The sequence below is a fragment of the Amaranthus tricolor genome, chromosome 11 (genome assembly GCF_026212465.1).
Source record: "Amaranthus tricolor cultivar Red isolate AtriRed21 chromosome 11, ASM2621246v1, whole genome shotgun sequence".
Lineage (NCBI taxonomy): Eukaryota > Viridiplantae > Streptophyta > Magnoliopsida > Caryophyllales > Amaranthaceae > Amaranthus > Amaranthus tricolor.
In genome coordinates, this window is record NC_080057.1 from 20,901,017 (window position 1) to 20,922,288 (window position 21,272).

The 21,272-nt window shown below is 30.5% G+C and overlaps 1 protein-coding gene across 1 annotated transcript; it reads right to left on the bottom strand.

Annotated features, from left to right (window-relative positions):
• Positions 1–1,933: 1,933 nt before the first annotated feature.
• Positions 1,934–11,715, bottom strand: LOC130826785 (protein STRUBBELIG-RECEPTOR FAMILY 7-like). Its single transcript, XM_057692374.1, has 16 exons — positions 11,351–11,715; positions 10,291–10,423; positions 10,129–10,200; positions 9,975–10,040; positions 9,731–9,802; positions 9,571–9,642; positions 9,195–9,266; positions 9,010–9,075; positions 8,863–8,925; positions 8,487–8,773; positions 6,764–7,065; positions 5,648–5,916; positions 4,522–4,654; positions 3,834–3,958; positions 3,585–3,741; positions 1,934–2,349 (listed from the first exon to the last, which is right to left on the bottom strand). Exons 1-16 carry the CDS (start codon positions 11,433–11,435, stop codon positions 2,206–2,208), a joined length of 2,118 nt encoding a protein of 705 aa, XP_057548357.1. The 5' UTR covers positions 11,436–11,715; the 3' UTR covers positions 1,934–2,205.
• Between the last annotated feature and the right edge of the window lie 9,557 nt (positions 11,716–21,272).

The following is a 21,272-nucleotide window of genomic DNA, read 5'->3' on the forward strand; positions in this document are numbered from 1 at the left end:
ACAACAATACCCAACAACCATGACAACAAGAATGCTTGAACTCATGACAATGAAAGCATAGTGTCCAACAAAACTCCAACGTTTAATAACACAAAGTTTTCATGTAGTAAGACACCATCAAAATAGCACACAACCATCATTTTCATTCATACTTCAAACCCTAATTTATAAATATATTTAAATCATCAATTAAACTCTTACCCATAGTAAGATTTAATAAAAATAATATAAAATTAACACTTGATAAAATTCCAATTAGAAACTAGAAAAAAATCAATTAGAAACTAGAAAAAAATCAATTAAGGGAAAGAAAAGATGGCTCACAATGGTGAAATTAGGTGGTTGTTGTTGTGGTGGTGATGCAGGTGGAGCACGGTGATGGTGGGGGACCAAGAACCGCGTGCTGGTGGTCGGGGAGAGCCGCAGCTACTGCTGCTGGGGAGAAGAAAATGCGGTTGGTGTGGCCGGCTGCTGCACGTGGATGGGAAAACGCAGCCTGTGCTGCGATGGCTGCTCGTGGGAGGTGAGAGAATGCCACCGGTGCTTGTGGAGGGAGACAAAACACACTGGTGGTGGTTAAGGGCGCATCAAAATGATGGAGAAGTGGAGAGGGAAAACTATTTAACTGATTTCAAATAATTTAATATAATCATAAAATCTCTAAAAATTATCATAACGTCATAAAATAACAGACCGTTAGGATCCCCGTCATAAACATAGGGGTTCCCTAGTCCCTACAATAAAGGGTTGAAAAGCGATTGTCAAGTTGACCTTGCATTGCCTGGTTCTGAGTGGTTCTCATTAAAAAAAAAAAGAAAAGAATAAATAGTTGTTAATCAAAAATAAAAATAGCATCATTATATTTATTCCAAATTTCAACCTCTTTAAGTCTCAAGTAATGTCACTTTAACTTAACCTCACAGCCTTGATATTCACCTACCCTCACCTATCCCATCACTCACCTACTTAACATTCTTTATAGTCAATAGAACGCCTCGGTATATACGGTAATTTATAAAGTTAACAAATTACCCTTATATGATAAGATTTTATCGGGTGAAAGTTTTTTTATTTTCATTTACCTTTTTTAAATTTGTTTATTTTATTATTATTTATTTGTCTTTTTGTGATGATTTACAAATCACAGTTATTGATTAGAAAATCATTGCTTCTGTCCTATTCATTTTGTTCCAACGGTAATTGACGAAAAAATTAAGAAAAGTGATAAAATGATTTTAAAAAAATAGGATAAATATGTAAATAAAATGAAAAAATAAATTAAATATATGGATGAGACAATCTTACGATAAAACCATACATAAAAATTTACCAAACATGATTTGATTCAACTTAATTCGAAATAGTCCATGCATAAAAATCAAATCAAATCTACAACATATTAAAAAATTCTCAAATGAGACGGTTTTCTGGTTAAACCATTTCTATTGGGTTAACTCAACGTATACAATCTTAATATGGTCAGTTATAATCTTAAAGTGATCACTTACAATCTTAAAATGACGAATAATCATCTTAAAGTAACCATTTACACTATTTATAATTTTAAAATAATCACTTATAATATTTTAAGTGATCAATTAGAAACTCATCTCGCAATCTAATACAAAACTTGTTGGAAGATTATAACTTCAAATATCGTATCTGAAACCCATCACTCCTCTAGTTAAGATCCGACAATAGTCGAGTTTAGATGAGTGGGTTGTGTTGCAATTCAAGAACATTTTGTACAAAAATGAGAATTTCCAGCAAATGATTGATGCACATTCTCACTGTCACATGATTCACTAATTTACTTTCAAATCGCAAATAGAAAAACGAAATATAGTCAATTATAGACTATTTTAAGATTATTTTACGTGAATTATGAATTAAAAAAGCACATTAACTAGCAAATTATGTTATGCTGCACATATTTCTGCTAACAATTAACAATATGGTATTATTATCATGCATTACATGAAAAATAAAATAAATTAAAGCTTTTCACCTTCAAGACATTATATCATACAACAAGGTGATATTGAAAAAAGAGTAAATCAAATGGGGAAAAACTTAAATATGGTACCCTGAAATGTTGTGGAGGCAGAATAAACCAGATTATAGGGGAGAAAAAATTATGAGCTGAAGAAAATTAATTACTTTACTTTCATCAAGTGGATCTGAAAAAAAAATTATACAAACAATTTAATTCACACTATCATTTGTTTCTGCACCGTCTGATTGTCGAGCTGCATTTCCGACAGTTCTCTTACTCATGTTTGCTCGTTGGACCAATCGAACTAAAGCTTGCACTACCTCAGACATTGGTGGTCGGAACTCAGGCTCGGGCTGTTCATAAAAGAAGGTTTTAGTATGTTTTGAACACTAACCTGACAGAACCTAGAGCATGTATAACAGGCATAATAACAAACTGACGGGCTGACGGTTGAATCTCCAGCATAGCATAGATTTTTCACATTCCAATAGACCGTAGACTTTTACACGGGCTGATGGCTAGTTGATAATATAAGGCCACAAATTAAGGTAAAAAGACTAGCTTAGTGAAGTCTGTGACGGCTAGTTGATATTGTTAGGCTTGTTAGGCCGCAAAACACATGGGTCACGAGCGTTGACTTGCATACATCACATGATGAGTTTCACTCTTTCCCAAAACCATATGGTATTAGGAGATTCATCCATCAAGTATTATATACAAGTCTACAACCCACTTTTTTAGCGAAGTGGGCTCTTCCTCACATGTAAAGTATTTCCAACAAATATAACGCCGCAAATTAAGGTAACAAGAATGGCTTGCGTATTTACGTTCAAACTATTGTCGGAGGTCATACTAATACATCAACATTCAACATTCACATCAAGTGATTTGAGATACTCATTGGTGGTAATTTAAATATTTTTAGAAGTTTCCCAAACTCGTTTTGAATTCAACTTCACCATTTGGTATGATTCTCCCTTCATTCGACCGAAGATTCTTAATCCCAACCTCCCACCACTTCCCAAAAAAAAGCAATCATAGAAATCTTTTTGATTGAAGCCATTTATTGTTAACATTGTGTTTGAGAACAAGTTTAGAAAGTCATTCTCAAATTCACAACTTACTAATGGCGAAATTGGCAAATCAAAATTATTTTTTTTTTAAATTGTTAAACACTAAATTTGAGCCAATTCTGGACTTCCATATGAAATCAACGTTCCTAAATATAGCATAAAGGAAATGTGCAAAGCCCCTTAGGTTTGAAACGTGGAAGAAGTACCAACAAGGACGAACAAGGGAAACTAGACCCACAAGATGAATCTTAATTGCTATTCTACCCAAGAGACACAATTTATACATGAGTCACAGACTTATGTTCAATTATACTTCCATACGATATCTCCAATGTGTAAACCTAAAAATACCAAAGGTGTTGTGCTAGTTATATCTTATAGAAGCTAATTCATTCCCTCCACCACAAGTGGTTGAAACCGTTGATAGTCAACCGGCACTATCAGGCAAGACGTAAAAGCTTGCAATTGTTCACCTATTGAATAAACTAGAGTCAAGAATAAAGCAACTGACATACCTGAACGCAAAGAGCAATAACATCGGCAAAACGCGACAAAGACTTCACGGGGTAGAGACCTTCTAAAGCAGGATCCACCATTTTAGTCAAAGCATCAATATCATGAAGTTGAGGTGTTGCCCATCGAACCAATGACTGCTCAGCCCATGGTAATGAGCTGTATAAAAAGTAAGATTTAACTCAGAAACAAAAAATGGTAAAATTCCAGCAGTTCTCACTATGTTAGGATAACTGACGAGACGAAATTACCTATCAAACGGTTTTCGTCCGGTGAGAAGTTCTAACATGACCACCCCAAAACTGTATACATCGCTCTTCAAAGTATACTGACCAGAATCAGCAACTTCAGGGGCACAAGCATTATGGTTAATCGCCTACATAAACAAATGAAGGATATAGATGATTGAGCATGTATGATGCATAGTTATCAGAAAAAATCATCTATGATGCATAGTTATCAGCAAAAATCATCTAAAACGAAAATCAAGATGTTATGGGGACAATATTACGAACACAGCACCAACGGTGAGATCTTTCTAAAACTACAATCACATTCGTAAAGAACCAAATGGCTTTTTCCCCTCCCTGGGGTTTGTTTCTTTTTGTACATTAACATAGTCCACTCCTATGTTGTTTGGGTGGCCTGTTATAGCTTGGGGCCTTTCCAATGGCTTTTTTTCCCTCTTTGGGGTTTTTAATGCCGGTGGTGTAGGTTTCATCCTATATCAGTGTTTTGTTTTCCCTTTTTGATATATATATTCTCACTTTCCAAAAAAAAGAACCAAACGGGACAATTTTTGTTTGTGTACTAAAAAAATATATTACTATCGGTTCTTAAACAATGCTTCATTTATGACACACTCCCCCCCCCCCCCCCCCCCCCCCTCTATCATTGAAGCAAATAGCATTCTATACACCCCGCAAGATTCAATCCTACCTGATTTGCATTTGAAAGGAGACTTGCCAACCCACAGTCAGAAAGATGAGGGTTAAGCTCTGCATCAAGTAATATGTTCTCTGACTTGAAGTTTTGATGAACTACTGATGGTGAGCAAACTTCATGTAGGTACCTGGCACATATAGTAGGAGGGTTCAAGTAACGTGAATAAACAAAAGAAAACACACGCGCACATCAAGGATTGTAAGAACACACTTTTTATTTTAATATTTATAAATTCGCTGACTGTATTAGGCCAGTTCACCTTTATAAAATAAATAATTAGTAAAAATAAGTTTTAATCAGTTACAATCAGTTACAACAATCAGTTGCAATCAGTAAAACACAGTATCAATAGTAAAAATCAGCTCGATAAATTAAAATAAATTTTAATCAATAAAAATCAGTTTCAATTAGTAAGTTGAATTAGTAAAAATTAGTTGAACTAAACAAGGCCTTACTACATAGTCATAACCTACAATCGTACTTTGATTAAAAATGCAACATATGACACTAGGATAAGAGATAAAAGAATTTTTAAATGGCATAAACATTTCAAGATAATGAGTCTCAGATGGAAAGCCTCTAACACCAAATTCGATCTACCCAAAGTCCACTAAGTGGCTCTTGTCTAGGCGAGTTAAAGGTAATCAGAAGGTATGATGCTATAAGTCGGATACAAGTGTTGCATCTGAGTGTCAGACTCGTTAAGTTCTAATTTTGAGGATTCGTGGATTCATTTGAGAAGGGGCCACTTGGCAATAAATAACACACATATTGTCTTTCAAATTTTTAAGGTTGAGTGCGTGATTTCAAAATTAAAGGTTTTTTCAATTTATTAAACATTTCATTTTCTCTCTAGTGAGTTTAAGGGTTATTCCATATTATACAAACTAATCAGGTAGGTAGGATGTCGAGCCCGAGCATCACATGTAATAAAGATATTATTTCCGATAGACCCTTGAAAACAAATTAATTTGGCTAAATGCGAAAACACCAAGTATGCCCCTAAAATTGTAATGTTGAAAGTGAAGACCATCTATGATCAATTGTATCAAAAAACCAAGTCTCATTCACTATATCGACAAACAAAAATTAAGTCTAGTCATTCATTATATTTACTTACTCAAGTGCACGTGCACTGCCCAAAGCAATCTTCACACGGGTATTCCACGTCAATGGTTTACTAAATTCATCATCAAGATGTAAAAAGTCATGCAACGACCCATTCTTGTGGAACTCATAAATTAACAAGTGTTGCCCATGTTCTGAACAATAGCCAACAAGCTCCGTTACATTTGGATGATGAAGTTTGGAAATGCTAGCAACAATGTCAGTGAAATCTTCAGGAAGGTTGGCTAGGACAGATGAGTCTATCTTTTTCACAGCAAGAACCTGCCAAACCAATAATTTAATCAACAATGAGAAATTTAATTCTTCCCGAAGGCTTTGAACAAGGCACAAAATGACTCGTGACAGATAAGCGGTTAATCAATATAAAATATGCAATTGTCTAAAACATTACGCGAAGACTACATTTCTAATGTCAGAATTCCGATCTTTTGTAGATATACTTCTATTTGACCATCCATTTTATACAAAGACGGAGGTACTAGTGTGTGAAGGTTGGCCACGGCCCCCTAAAAATCTGTAAAAATATAGTATATGTAGGATATTTTTCCAAAAAATTATTTTAACTCTAAATTTGAGTCATATTGCTGATGTTGATATCAACATATTAAAGTTGCTCAAATACTCTAACGGCACTAAATAGTGGTAATGGGAATGACTTATAGTGTAAAATTTCATTAAAAGTTCCATGTTATTCCCATGGTGATAAAACTTTGATCATAAAAAAGTTTTTTTTGAGTACAATTTACAATACCATCTAATACCATCTCTCCCAGTGGTAATGCATTGGAATGAATTTTATGAAAAAAATGAGATGATTGAAGTTGGACAAGCATGGTCATAAAGGTAGCCAAAAGATTTTTCAACTAAAATTACACTAATTTTCATTCCCATTATTACCGTTTAATACCACCTACCAAACATAAAACTCCTTGCAGATTATGACCCCCTTATCCATAAATGTTTTAGAGATGTCAATATGAAAAAAAATTCCCCCCCCCCAACCTAATTTTTATGGACACAACAAACTTGTACAAGTGTGTAACCTACCCTCGTGAATTACCTTCTTATAAAAGTAGGAGAAAATAATAGCATTTAGACAATTATGTACCTTTCCATCATCAAATGCAGCACGATATACACGTCCAATAGACCCTTCTCCAACAAGATTTTCAATACTAAAACTGCCGGTGGCCATTTGCAAATCTGCTATAGAATATTGTTTCACATTTTCTGGCACGGTTGTAGGAATCTTGGTGACAACAGGTTTGTTTGAAATGTCTTCATCATCAAATGACTTGTTACGATCCAGCGGAGGTGGTTTTAGCGTAACTGTAGGAACTGTGTCAAGTGTGGTTGTGTTGATTGAAGATGATGAATGAACTGACTTCAGCTCCGTGAATTCGGGTTTACCTAATCAAGTTAAGCATTAAAAATTACTTGAAAGAGTTAGCGATATCCACAAATTTTAAGTGAAACCAACGAGTCTTAGATTAGATAGCATCATACTGCAAAAACAAGGCCGCATTGCATAAGCCGTGTTGTAAAGGCTTTAAAAAAACAAAACAATATTTCCCGCATTTCAAAGGTGTAAACGTATTCTGGGCTTTTTCATGGGATATCTCATGCTTTGCATTACGATAACCGCATCTATCCCTTTACCGCATCACTGCGTCATTACCTCGATCTTGACCACTACACTCGCCCTTCCTAAGTAGAATGATTATAAATAACATGTGGACATTATTTAAGATCACTCTCTAGATTCAAATGTTTTCAAGAGATTCCAACCAGCTATTAAGATTTCATTAGCTAGCTTACATTATGCACCATGTGAAACAGTTTTATAACCAGGGCCGGTCCTAGGTTTTTAGGGGCCCTGGGTGAAAGATATTTATGGGCTCCTAGACTATTGTATTTATATATAGAAAAGTTCAAATCATAGCACTAGTTGAAAACTAAAATTTTTTGTGGGCTCTGGGCATAAGCACGACTTGCACTTGCTTAGGGCCGGCCCTGTTTACAACAGAGTAAAAACACGAATCGCGGCCAATACAGTATAAATTTTTGAAAACAAAATAAATCACATAAGGGGAATTTTGAACTTATAATTGTATTTTTGTTATTGAACTACTATAATTATGCAATAATATGCCCAAAGCTATATAATTGCGCAATATTAGGTATTTTTAGTGTTTGATTAATTAACTTATTAGTTAATTATTTTGTTTAACAACTTAAATAATGAGTAACTATAATTTAAGTGATCTTAATAATAAGTTGTAACGGTGAAATAATAGGTGTTACACGTTACATAACTAATTAGCTATATAAAGGGATTTAACGTCGCGGCAACTTTCAAACAGGTTACATAACGGCATCTGTACTCTAGCTTCTAACTTCAACTAACAAGAACTAAAGCCTATTCTAAAATTGAAAATTACCATTTCCATAATCAAGCTTACAAGCAATTGAGAGTGTCAGCCAATCAATAGTTTCAAATGTGTTTTTATATAAAAGTGATAATTTGATTTTTGTCTATCTCGATCCTCTAGATAAAGTACTAGTGTACTGCATACTACATTGTAATAACAAATTTAATATTCAAACTACAAAAGAAGTCATATGTGAATGTGACCTAATTTCCGGAAACTGAGAAACTATAAGTTAACACTAATAAGCAATGAGCCTATGACAAAGCAAGTACATAGTTATATCTTTTGAACTTTAAGAAGCTATCAGTCCATCAAAAGCCAAACAATTTGAAGCAAAGCAAAATCTATTACGAGTTACGATCTAAAAGGGACAACATAAGCACAAAAATGCTGAATTACCTTCCATATCATTTGACGCAGCGACAACAAAGGGCTTATTAATGTCAACCTTCTCTAAGTCAGAGGATGGTCTTCGTATTCTTCTCTTAAATATGAAAAACCCGACTATTATTATAACCACAAGAATAGCTATTATTATTCCAACAATAGCACCAGCACTGACACCAGATTTTCCACTCCCGGAGTTTGAATCAGAATTTCCACGATTTCCAGATCTGTGACGATTGCTTCGTGATCCAGGTGGAGCAGGGGGTGCAGGTCCTGAGCTCCACGAGTTACCATCCTTCCTGTAAGGAACAAAAGAACAGTATAAAGAGTGAACAAAATTTCCACTCGGAAGGATCCAAAACATAAGGTTAAACCCATCAATTCTTACTGTATATTAATGCCTTGTAACTGCCTTGGAACCCATCCCCTAAAATGGTTATTGGCAACATTCCTAAAAAAGAAAAATAAATCGTTAAAGATAAGAACAGAAGCAATTATACCCATCAACTATTGTTTTTACGATAGAATTACTAACAAATTTTTCAATGGCAAGTCCCCTAGAACATCAATTGTGCCTGTGAACTGGTTGTTTTGCAAGTTCCTGCATAAAATCAGCAATTTAACCAATAGAAGTAATATTAAAGATTAAAGAACATACGCATAGACAGAGCAAAGAATAGATATAGAACGGAACATTTATAAAGGATATAGAGCACTGACAAGGTGTTCAAACTGGACAAGGAACTCATCGATGGTGGAAGATCGCCTGTGAGAGCATTGTTGGAGACATCCCTGAACAATAGATTATCAGTGAGCCGTTTTCTAACTCATTTTAAACAAGACAAGTTACATGTAGAATTTCCCGAAAAGCTCATCAATTTGAGAATACAGAAGAATGTGAAGCATCAAGCATTATAGGAACAGTGGAAGCTAACTGAAACTTTCTGAGCTAAAAACCAATGGAGCCTCCAAATAAAGAATCAATTGAAAATAAAGAAATATCGCAATTTAAGGATATCCTATCACCCTATTAACATATATAATAATTTAGCCAAATACATTTATCGACAACATGAGGACGTAGTAGATAACTCACATTGTGGAGAGTTTAGTAAGTAGTGTAAAATCGACATTCAGCTGCCCGTTAAATTGATTCTGGCTGAGGTCTCTATTGTCAAGCACGGAAAAATAATTAGATTGGGTTGTCATTGAATAATATATCAAGTAGAATTGTCGTCAAAGGGCAACCAACTTACAGATGCTCTAGAGATTTCATAATAGAAATTGAATAAGGTACAGCTCCATTGAAGTTACAACCAGCAAGATTTCTGCACATGTAATAACAGCTTAAGAATGTCCGAAACAAAAAAATAAAATAAAAATGTTGAATCACTAATACTTCTTAGACTAATGAATTAAGACATTAATTTTTGTAATGGCGTTCATTAGATCAGCATCATTAAGTTAATGAAAAGCATGAGTCAAATTAATGGAGCATACAGTCGCTGCAGATTTGGAGGAAGGTTATAAGGTACTGCGCCTCCGAAATTGTTATGGCTTATGTCGCTGCAAACGATATCACGGATTACAGAAGTGTGAGATAACAAACTTAAGACAAAAAAGTTTTAAACAGGCAAAGAGATGTTAGTATTACAATTCAGTCAGGGCTTTTAAACTGTCAAGCTGGTAACCTATTGAGCCGGTGAGTCCAAGATTAGATAATTTTCTGCGCACAAGATTTGAATAAAGCAAAAATAAGACACAAAGCTTTCATAAACGAAAATCAAAAAGAAAAATGCATAAAATGAAGGCTTACAATTCTGTTACCCTTGAACCCGAACAAGCAACACCTTTCCACGACTGACCACATGGATCACCACCACCAGCAGTCCACCCAGTGAGCTGTGAAGGTGAATGCATGCTACTAAACATAACATTGAGGGCAGAAACTACAAAATGATGAGAAAATCCGAGTCAAACTATGACATAACTACAGAGAAACAGCTATAAGCTCCCGTTTTCGGGCCGAGGGTCTTACTTGCCACAACCCCCTTATCTCAATTGGTAAGGGTATAGTCCGACAGTCATCCAACCCTCCCAGACCCTAATCATAGCTTTTATGAGCGAGAACAAGATATATTGGGCATGATAATGTTAGGCTTCCAAAATAGGCAATATGAAATCACATAATTTTATCCACGATGATGTCACAACCATTAGCTTACTTAAAATGATTATACTCAGGCAAAGCCCAACAGATTATAATTATAATAATAAAAATCCACAAAATAAATAAAGTCATCCATGTTTTCCCTTCATTCATAAAGATCTAGTAAATAATTATCAAGCACAACCACCCATCAAAAAACCATCATAAAAAGGGTCTACTACTATACAAGTAAACAATCCTTTATTGAAATGGTAAAACAACTCCATAAATGACAACAGCCTCAATGTAGTTGATTTTGGCAGTGGGAAAATCGGATAGAAAGATCTAGAAGAAACTTATTTAGCCACATCCCATAAGCACCCATTGGTAAACATCAAAGCTTATCATCATCATCAATACAAGAACACCCTTCATTTACTATATCAATCAGAACAATCAACTCAACATTAATATGACACTTGATTCATTCCAAATGAAGAAGCAAAACAAAATTACATGATCAAACTAAAACCAATACACCTATCATCAATACCAAAAACAGCAAAGATTCAAACATTATGCTTGTGGGTGGAAATTATCAAACTAAAAGTGAAAATTTCATAAACCCACAAATCAATGAAATCCAAAAACAGAAATAAAAAATACCCACAAGTGTAAAATCTAAAAAAAATAAAAACATAAAGGAGCAAACTTTATTAATGCTAACCATCTGATTGATCTGTTTGACCATTAATGAAGCTTGGAGTTAATACCAAAATGCTGATTATTAGGAGCCTCCAAAGCTCCATCATCTTAACTCTTTCTCTCTCCTCTTTCTAGGAATTCTCTCTCTATCCACCTGTTTCTCATACAGAATGAAGACTAAAACAAACAAACAGTGATGGCCTGCTCTATTTTTTTTATAAAAATTAGCAATTCATATTTGTTGGATTTGTCCCCATAATTAATTTAGTATTATTTTTTTATTTTGTTTGTAATTTCTGACCGACGGATAGATTTACAGCATATAGAAGAGTCTATACTGGATTACTGTGTGTGTAAATGAAAGTGTATGGTATTTGTATATACCCGTGTTTATTGTAATAAAGCTGGCAGGCATGATCAAGTATAAGAATCCCAAGCCACAAAAAGTCATCCTTTTTTTTTTAATTATTTTTGTCTTTTTTTTGGATTGTTATTGATACAAACTAACTTCTTCTCTTTGAATTTATAATATTAGTATAAAATTAGACATTTAAAGGTAAGAAATGACACTGATAATTAGATTATCTTGATTGGATTGATTACAAGTGGTAGATATTATGTCGATAAGAATTAAAGAAAATGATAATAATATTATCTAATATAAAAATGGTGCAAAAAGATAGATCAAAATAGAATTGTTGCTAAAACCATCTAATTCGAGAAGTAATGCTCTATCAACAAAACATTACCCAATCTAGTTTTTAAGATTATTTTTTGTATATAATAATTCTATGACTTTGTAAGTTGATACTCTATTAAGGAGTTACTCTTATTATAAATCATCTTTTAATGAGACTATCTCAAAATAAAGATTTTCTATATTGATAATTGTATTGATTATGATATTGAACTCATGTATAGGGAACATCTTACGATAAAACTGTCTCACACAAGAATTTGTGATTAATGAAAATATGGCAATTACTTGAAGATCTAATTTTATAATTTTTTTAAGTGTTTTTATATATAAAAAAATTGATTTAATATAATCTTTTTTGTTCATTTTTATGTGAAGAAAATATATAGTATTTTTCATAATTATATATATTTCAATGATAAAAAGAGTTGAATGATGAATTAAAAGCTAGATGAAAGTTGTTGGATCATAGATACATAAAACAAAAAAAAGCATAAATCAAAATTTCCCAAATTGGGTACAAGAATCAAATTGGATAACATTTCCTCATTGTTTTATGTAGTAGTAGTCTAGATAGTACCATTGTCTAATTTTGTTGATAAAAGTACATGATTTCAAAAATGTATGGGAATAACGTATTTATAAGGGTTTAATTTTTAGAAAGTTGAAAAAAAAGCCAAATATTTTTTTATCTTATTTATTTTGCAACAACTAATTTATAAGGGTTTAATTTTTAGAAAGTTGAAAAAAAAGCCAAACATTCTTTTATCTTATTTATTTTGCTATATGTGTATCTTTATTGATATTAGCAGTGATATTTATTAACACCGGACTTTCGACATACATATTTATGCAATATTAACTTTTATTACATTGTTATCTATGTAATTTTGCCTTTTATTTATTGTTAGAAGATAATCTAGAAAATTGTATTCCAAGAAAATAAAATATATAAAGTAAGAGTTATTTAGAGAAATGTAAATGAAAGGAACTAAAAATAGTTGGCAACAAATACACTGACCTAGCAAGTTTATAAATACAATTTAAAATGCGTGTAAAATTGTGTGTTCATAAAAAAGTAAGAATGTGAGTGTACACCAAAAATAAGAAACTAGTGAGACATGAGCTCACAAAATTAAAATTTTAGTATGTATAGGTGAGAAATGATGTGAGTGTACACCAAAAATAAGAAATTAGTGAGATACGAGCTCACAAAATTAAAATGTTAGTATGTATAGGTGAGAAATAAGTATTCCACACAAATATAAATGTACAATGTCATGTATTTAAATTTTTTAATTATATAAATGCTACTTTGGGTCCAATACAAATTTTGTGTGCGCCCAAAGCTTCTATTCATTATAATATACTGGTTTATAATTCGACACAATTAAACCTACTAATTAATGTTTTATTATTTCAAAAATAAACCTATAAAAAGTGTTATTATTGCTAATTCTTCTAATTAACAGTGAATTTATTTTAAAGGAATAAATAAGTAAGCAAAATTTTGTAGGGAAAATAAGGAAGGGTTTGTTGGGAGACAAGTGGGATACTTTTCTTACTCAATAATCACCTTCTTTTACTTCACTTAAATTCTTTTGGTTTGTTGCCTTTTAAGATTACATCTGGTCATCTCCTACTATTCACGATGATATTTTTTAGTTTATGTATGTTGGCTTCTTCACTTTTGCAAGCAAGCATATACTAGCCAAAATACTTATTAATATCCTCTTTATTACTTTTTTTTCACCTTATTTTGTATGAGACCGTCTCAATATAAGACGAGCAGGCCTATATGATTAACTTATTTTTCTAACTGATCACTTTAATACACTAAATGTATATGAATCAGTCCAAGAGAGATCTCACTATGAGACAATCTCATTTAAAAAAATTTCTAAATTTATTATATAGTTTTGTGTTGAGTAAGACAAACTATTTAAAATACAGTTAAATAAAGAGATATTAAGACTATGTTCAGCACAAAATAGTTGTGAATATGAGAAAGACACACCAAGACTGAGGGAGGCTCGGCCCTACAATCAAACATACGATTTGTTGCATTTTTAGCTCATTTCTTATTAATAATTTATAATATACTCAAATTATAACTTGTTTATATAATTATTTTGCTAGGTGATTCAAATAATAACACCTAGCCAAATACCTAATAAATTTCTATTTATTGTTAGAATTCCATTTTGATGTTAAAAAATCAATTAAATATTATTTTAAACTACAAAATATAAATGAAAAATAAATTAATTTGATTTGTGCTGCCTATTGGGGAAAAATGGAATCAAACACCAAACTGTGACCCCTTACCCTCCTAAAAATAATATGTGGTTTTAGTTCACTAATCTCCGTTAATTTGGTTAATATTTGATGATTAGTTAAATAAAGTCAAATCTGTTCGGTAAACTGTTAGCATAAATCAAATTATAAGTTAATCATTTCATCTCCTTTAAATAAGAATCTCATGGATCGGACACCACTTATTTCATTTGTTAGGGGTTATAAATATTATTATTATTATTATTATTATTACAAATTACAATACAATTATTTATAAGACTCGAATTTTACCGGGTATGATATCATATACTTTTATGTATTTTTCTAATATAGGATAAGTTGAGAAAGGAAAGGGAAACAAAGAGAATATATCGAACTTAAATTTCTTCTAAATAAATCAATATTACATGCTCTAACTTAAATAAAATTATATTTTAATACTTTTACTTGTCTACTAATATACTTCTATAATTCATGATGATTAATAAAAATTCTTATGCTAAAATTTTGAGGGATAAGTAGAATTTTTACTAGAATTTATAGGCATTCATGAAATACATTGATTTACTTCATAAGGTCGGGGATAAAGCCAAAAATAAATATTAAGAGAATAAAAGATATATTTTTAAGTTAAATTGTTATTAAAGAAATTATTATACGTGATCAGAATGGTTAGTAAGGGGTTTGGTGGGCACATATCATATGTGATTAATTGACTACTTATGATAATGATACATAATGATACAGCTCATTACCAATTAATTTATAAGAAAATGCAAAATACATTCCTAATACCATTATTGTCTAATATTTTTCGCATTCTAATTAGATGTCCCATTTAATAATGCACTAATTTAAAAAAAAAAAAAAAAAACAGAAAAAGATCACATAGAAGAAGATAATAGGAGAAAAATAAAAAAAAATTATAATTTCATAGCAATTATATAAATAGTTATACTTTATAAAATATAAAAAATAAAATAATTATCAAATAAAAAAATAAATTATTTTATAAATATGTGACGATATATTATTCAAGCTAGCTAGTAGCTAGCTACCTTACGCGGAAACATATGTTCAACACTGCTCTATATTATTTTCAATGGGACAACATATTTGATGTTTACATGTAGTAGGTCATTGCCTTTTTTTGTTGATTAATTAAATAAAAAGATTGCTTAAAGAACCTTCTAATAATAATTAACTATGACAAATAAACATTTGAAGATAAATCATTGGAAGATACTTGTATGTTAGCTAAGGTGATGTATTAATATTTTGTAATAATATAATAATTCTACTTTATTTGTGACTCAGCTTAAATTAGTTTGACTTAAATTTAAAATATTGTTAGAAGTTACCTGTAAAAATAGGATTTTTGTTAAAAAATACTTTGAAAATTTGTTTGTCAATAGTTATCAAGAAAAGTTATTTCTTTATTAATGACTACCAGTTAACAATAGATATTCAAATTTCTATTATAGGTGTTGCATGAGTCACATGCTATAAAAGATTTATTTTTAAACTTCTTTTAATCTTAGCTTAAATAGCCTTGAGTATGGATTAGTGCTAGTAACTTATCTAGTTACTTATCCGTAAGTGCCAAATATAATGAGAGTTTAATTTTTTTTTTAAACTTTTAAGTTTGAATAAACCAAGTCGTGTTTTGTTTAATGTTATTATTATACTAAAGTAAAGATTTTCAATGTACTTAGTTCTATTAAAGTTTATTTGATTTACTAAAACAACATTAATTTCCTTCTAAACTTGGTTGATTTGATAAACATATTAATTTCGTTTCTTATGATAAAACTTTATAGTAATTGCAAATAATTTAATAAACTATGTTAATAAAAGCTTATTTTAAGTGATTTAATAAAAGTAGTTATTTTGAATATAAAGAAAATATATTTATCTAATTACAATATATTATGAAAGAAAAGGTTATTTTTAATGATATTATAGTTATTTGGTATTTAAAAATAAGTTTTGGTTATGGTTTTATATTGTTTTCAAATAAAAGTATACTATTTCCTAAAAACAAGTATTTCAGAATTTTTTCTCAAAACTATTATCTTACTTCTAAAATTATTTAAAAATAGTAAATGAGTATATTTTGACCTCATCTTTTACTATATCATCCACATACATGTTATTGAAGATACCAAACCATTAGATTGAGGCAGCTTGTGGTATAATTAAAGAAAAGAGTGTAGATTTGTACAAAGGTCAGGTTCAGTGATAATTTTGCAAGTCTGAAAGATACCCTAATTTACCTAAACTATACCATATATAATTGAGTGATACCATTTGGAAACTTTTCCTAACACTCTAAGCTTTCTGTAGGTACTTTATACGCCCTTATATCCCTTCAGAAATGAGAGATTCATTTCCTTCTTTTAGCCCTTCATCTCAACAGTTTCTGGCAGCTTATACACCTTCAAAAAATCATCCTTTTTCTCCCAAATTCTCTTAATAAGGGCCTCATATTTTTATACTATAATACTGTAGACATCCTAAGCTTTCCATTGATACCTCACACGCACATATACAAGCTCTATAAGTCCCTCATCCTCAAGCAAACATTTACAATTTGTTGTTCTTTTTTGGTCATTTGTATACATAAATACAATTTGAAGTGTTTACCCATTTTTCTCTTCATACATGTATAAATAAACCTTATAGTGATTTTACACACAAAATTCTTCACATTTTAGACCCAAGAATTGCATCAATTAGAGTATGAAAGGTTATGTTGCCCTCAAACATTTTGGACAACTATGAGTAATCCAATTTCAAACACCTTTTGTTTTGTGGATTCGACCACCTTCTACTAATTTTAACACTATAGTTTCTTCTTAAGAAATATGGATCTTGGAGTTGTGAGCAATTAGACACTTGAATCATTGGATTTGGAGTTCGAAACTAGAGGTTATGAGCATTTTAGTAAGACATGCCGAAAAGGGACTTATGATGGTGAGAGATTTGGACTTTAAGTTGAATGTGTATTTTATAATTGGAGTTAGAGATAAAGATAGAAAATAATTTTATCATTTTCTAAGTCAAAACCATCAACTTTTGTAAGGTTCTAGTATTTTTATTTTGGGAGCTTGGATTATTATTCTTGAAATCTGGAAGATTAATCTTGGAGCTTATGTTTTCTTATTTTGGAGTTTTTATTTCTTATTATTCTCTTGCATCCTTAGTGTCTTATGGTATACACTTCTTAATCTTCTTACTATGTGACATGTATATTATATTTACTTGAAAACGCGAAACATATGACAATACGTTAGATTGATTTAATTTATATCTTGCATGTTGACTTAAAGTAAGAATAACACATTTTTGTATTCAAAGTAAAAATAAAGTGTTTATTATAAGTTTAAGTATATGCATGTTATAAATTGAAAATTTATGATATTTTATATATATTAATGTTAAAAATGTTATTCATATGTTTATATTATAAATTTTCAAGTATTGCGATTATTACCCGAAATCAGTATTAAATTAAAGTCACAAAAAAAATATATAAATCTAAAATTTTCCCATTTATATGATATTAATGATGGATATATGTTTTATTATGTGTATTTTTACTTTAGTATTCATGCATGTAAATTTTATGAATTTCTATATGTAAAAATGCGTAAAAATGATGTTTTGAGGTGTTTTTGTGAAGTTATTGTTGTGAATGAATTTTGGGTGAGCTTAGTAACTTTAGGAATGTATTTTTATATGAACTCCACAGTAGATAAATGTTAGAAAATCATTTAGGTTTATTTCCTTAAAGTTATTTCATTAAAATGGTTATTAATGGAATTTTAACTAATAAAATATTTTCTAATATATTAATGGGGGTTAAATATAATATTAATGGATAAAATGGTTTATAAAATCATGTTATTATTTTTCGTACAATTTTGGACCAGAATATAAACTTTTGGTAAGTATTTTACTACTTACCGATAAAACGTAAAATGTTAAAATATAAAATAATTACTAAATGAAGTTATTTCGAGCTATAATTTTTATGAGATTCTTATATGGGTAGTAGGTTTATAATTTGATTATTGGATAATTTATATGACCATCTATGGACCATTGTAAATTTTAAATAAAATGATAATTCTAAAAACGATAAAATATAAAATAAATACTAAATAGACTATTTTGGACTTAAAAGTTTTACGAGACACTCTCTTATAGAGTAGAATCATATGAAGACCCTTTGACAAATTTTTTGTGGACATTGAGGACATTAATAATTTTATGTCGGTTTATAGGTAAATTGGCCAAACAATTTAGTTAGAATCTATAAGCTTGTTTTTCTTGAACTTTCTGGTCTAAAACTCACTTTATATAGCTTCTTGACCTCTAATATATTTTTATAATATTTTTATTGGTTATTGTGGATTTTTAATTAATTTACATGTTTAATCAATGGAAACTCCTTATTAAATATTACGAAAAATTTTCTTAGCCTTTATAAGTTTATATGGTCTTGTAAAGAACTTATATAGCCTCCATAACCTTGTCATCCTTTTTGGAATTGTATTTATTGAGAATCTCTAATTATTGAATTATCAAATATGTTGATTTTTCCTTATAAGAATGTTGACTTGGAGTTAGACTAAACTAGGGTTGACCTATAACTATGTCAAATAGATAACGAGGAGTCTTGTTTGAACTTATGTGTACTTGGATGAATGACTCTGATCGTAAGGAAATGTCGAACCACGAATCGGCGTGTAATCTGGTGCCCGTGTTTCCCGGCACGTAGAAATGTGGGGTTAGACAGGGGGATCGAGAGAGTCCCATCCTATACAAACTCAAGCATAAAAATTGGTGGAGCGACAGCTCCCATCATAGTTAGATTTTGGAATATGTTCCTCCTCTAGCTAGACCCTTACATATATCAAAAAGTCATTACTATGTGTGTTGTGCAAATGTGATTTTGGATCTAATTAAGTCGATCCATTGGATGAACCTTTATAGTTACCAAGTGTAGGTGACTGTAGTAAAGATATTTATTTACATTCATGTGATGAATGTGAAAAATTGTTGAAAGTATTTGAGAACTGAAAATGAGAAACGAGAAACAAGGAACTTAAAATCAAGTTTTGAAATGTACTTTACATATCTTGTAAATATATTATGATTGTCATAGTATTACATTGTTGAGGAGTTTGTACTTGGCGTTAGGCGCTGATTCTGATTCAAACGGCTATCATACGTATCATGGATGACAATATTTTGCAGGAAAGTTTACTTCAAGTTTCGATCCAGGCCACAGCATTTATTTTCTTTATCAAGGATTTAGCTGCATTTTATTTTACTTATTTGTGATTTTGATGATCATGGTGTATTTATGCCTTTATAATGGTTAGAGAAAACAATATGTGTTATTCTCTTAATCGTAATATTTTAAACTTTTGTTTTTAAATGATTTTAAATTTTAATAGATTTTAGCAGTTTGGAATTAAAGATTTTCGCATTATTTATTATAAACATAATTATTAGTGTGATTTGTATACAGGAATTATTGCGGCTGTTACACATGCAATTTATCTAAAAAATAACTGTTAGTCTTTAACAAAGAAATAACTTAATCTAGGTAGTGTTTGACAAAAAAATTTCTATATAGTTTTTGACAAAATAATTTTTTTTGTGCAAAGAGAAGGAAAAAAGCCAGAACATAATACATCTACAAAGAAGAACCTACATTCTTTGTATCATCATATTGTTAGAAATTTCAATATTACAGAGCTTGGTATAGTCAAAAGAGTATGAAAAGAACATGAGAAAACAATATAAGTTTTCGAGGATCTAAGCCGCTTAAAGTTTCCAACATCATAGCAAAAGTGAGAATACAGTTTTCTCAAATCCTTTGCTATCACTGAACAAGTGAACTCCATGCAAGATCCTTGTGCAATTAACATATATATAATCTAACCTACATTGACCCTTCTATTTAGTTAAATTTGTTGTATAATAAAGGAAAAATTGTCAAATTCTATCTATAAAATTAGAGTTTTTGTCAAAAACTACATTAAATTTTTTTTTGTCAAAAACTACATAAAAAAAGTTATTTTTTCATTACAGACTACTAGTTATTTCTTAGGTATTTTACACATGAATTGCACATGCTACACTTAATGAAAATTTGGATGTCTATGGTTAACTAGTAGTCATTAACAAATTAATAACTTTTTTTTGACAAAAAAATTCTTAGATAGTTTTTGAAAAAAACCTTATTTTGTACGTAGATATAGCAATATTCGAAAATAATTTTTTTCCTCTAATTCCCTTATTGCTAAATATTTTTGATTTGAAAATACTCTTAATTCAAATATGACTTTTGTGTCAAATCACAAGACACAAATGCAAGCCTATATTTGGCCTAACGGTCATGAAGATGGAGAATTATCCATTTCTCCTATATGGATGAATGTTGATGGGGTCAGGAACAAAAATTCCATCTTTATTGATTAGTCCTTTTGGTATCCGCACCAAACTACTCCATTCCTTCCTATTTCACATTTTATAAGGAACTTCATTCATACATCTGTTTTTTACACTATTTATTTATTATTTTTAATTTATATTTTATTTTTAATTTATAAATTAAAACATAGTCAAGTAAAATCTTATTTGATTTATCTTAATGCAAAGATTATTAATATCCACTTTCTATAGTATTTCGTTATGTATAATAAAAGATATTAAGTATTTAATAAGAGCATTAGATAGCATGAAAAAATAAATGACACATTTTTAATGGAATGGAGAGAGTATAAAAATAGACTCTTTTAGATGAAAAAGATATTATTTTATTGAATATAAAGTAAATGAAGAAACAGAAAGGACCACATACATTAAAAAATATATAAAATAAAGTTAGTGGAAAAAAAATGAAAAACAAAAATATTTAGAGATGTTAAAA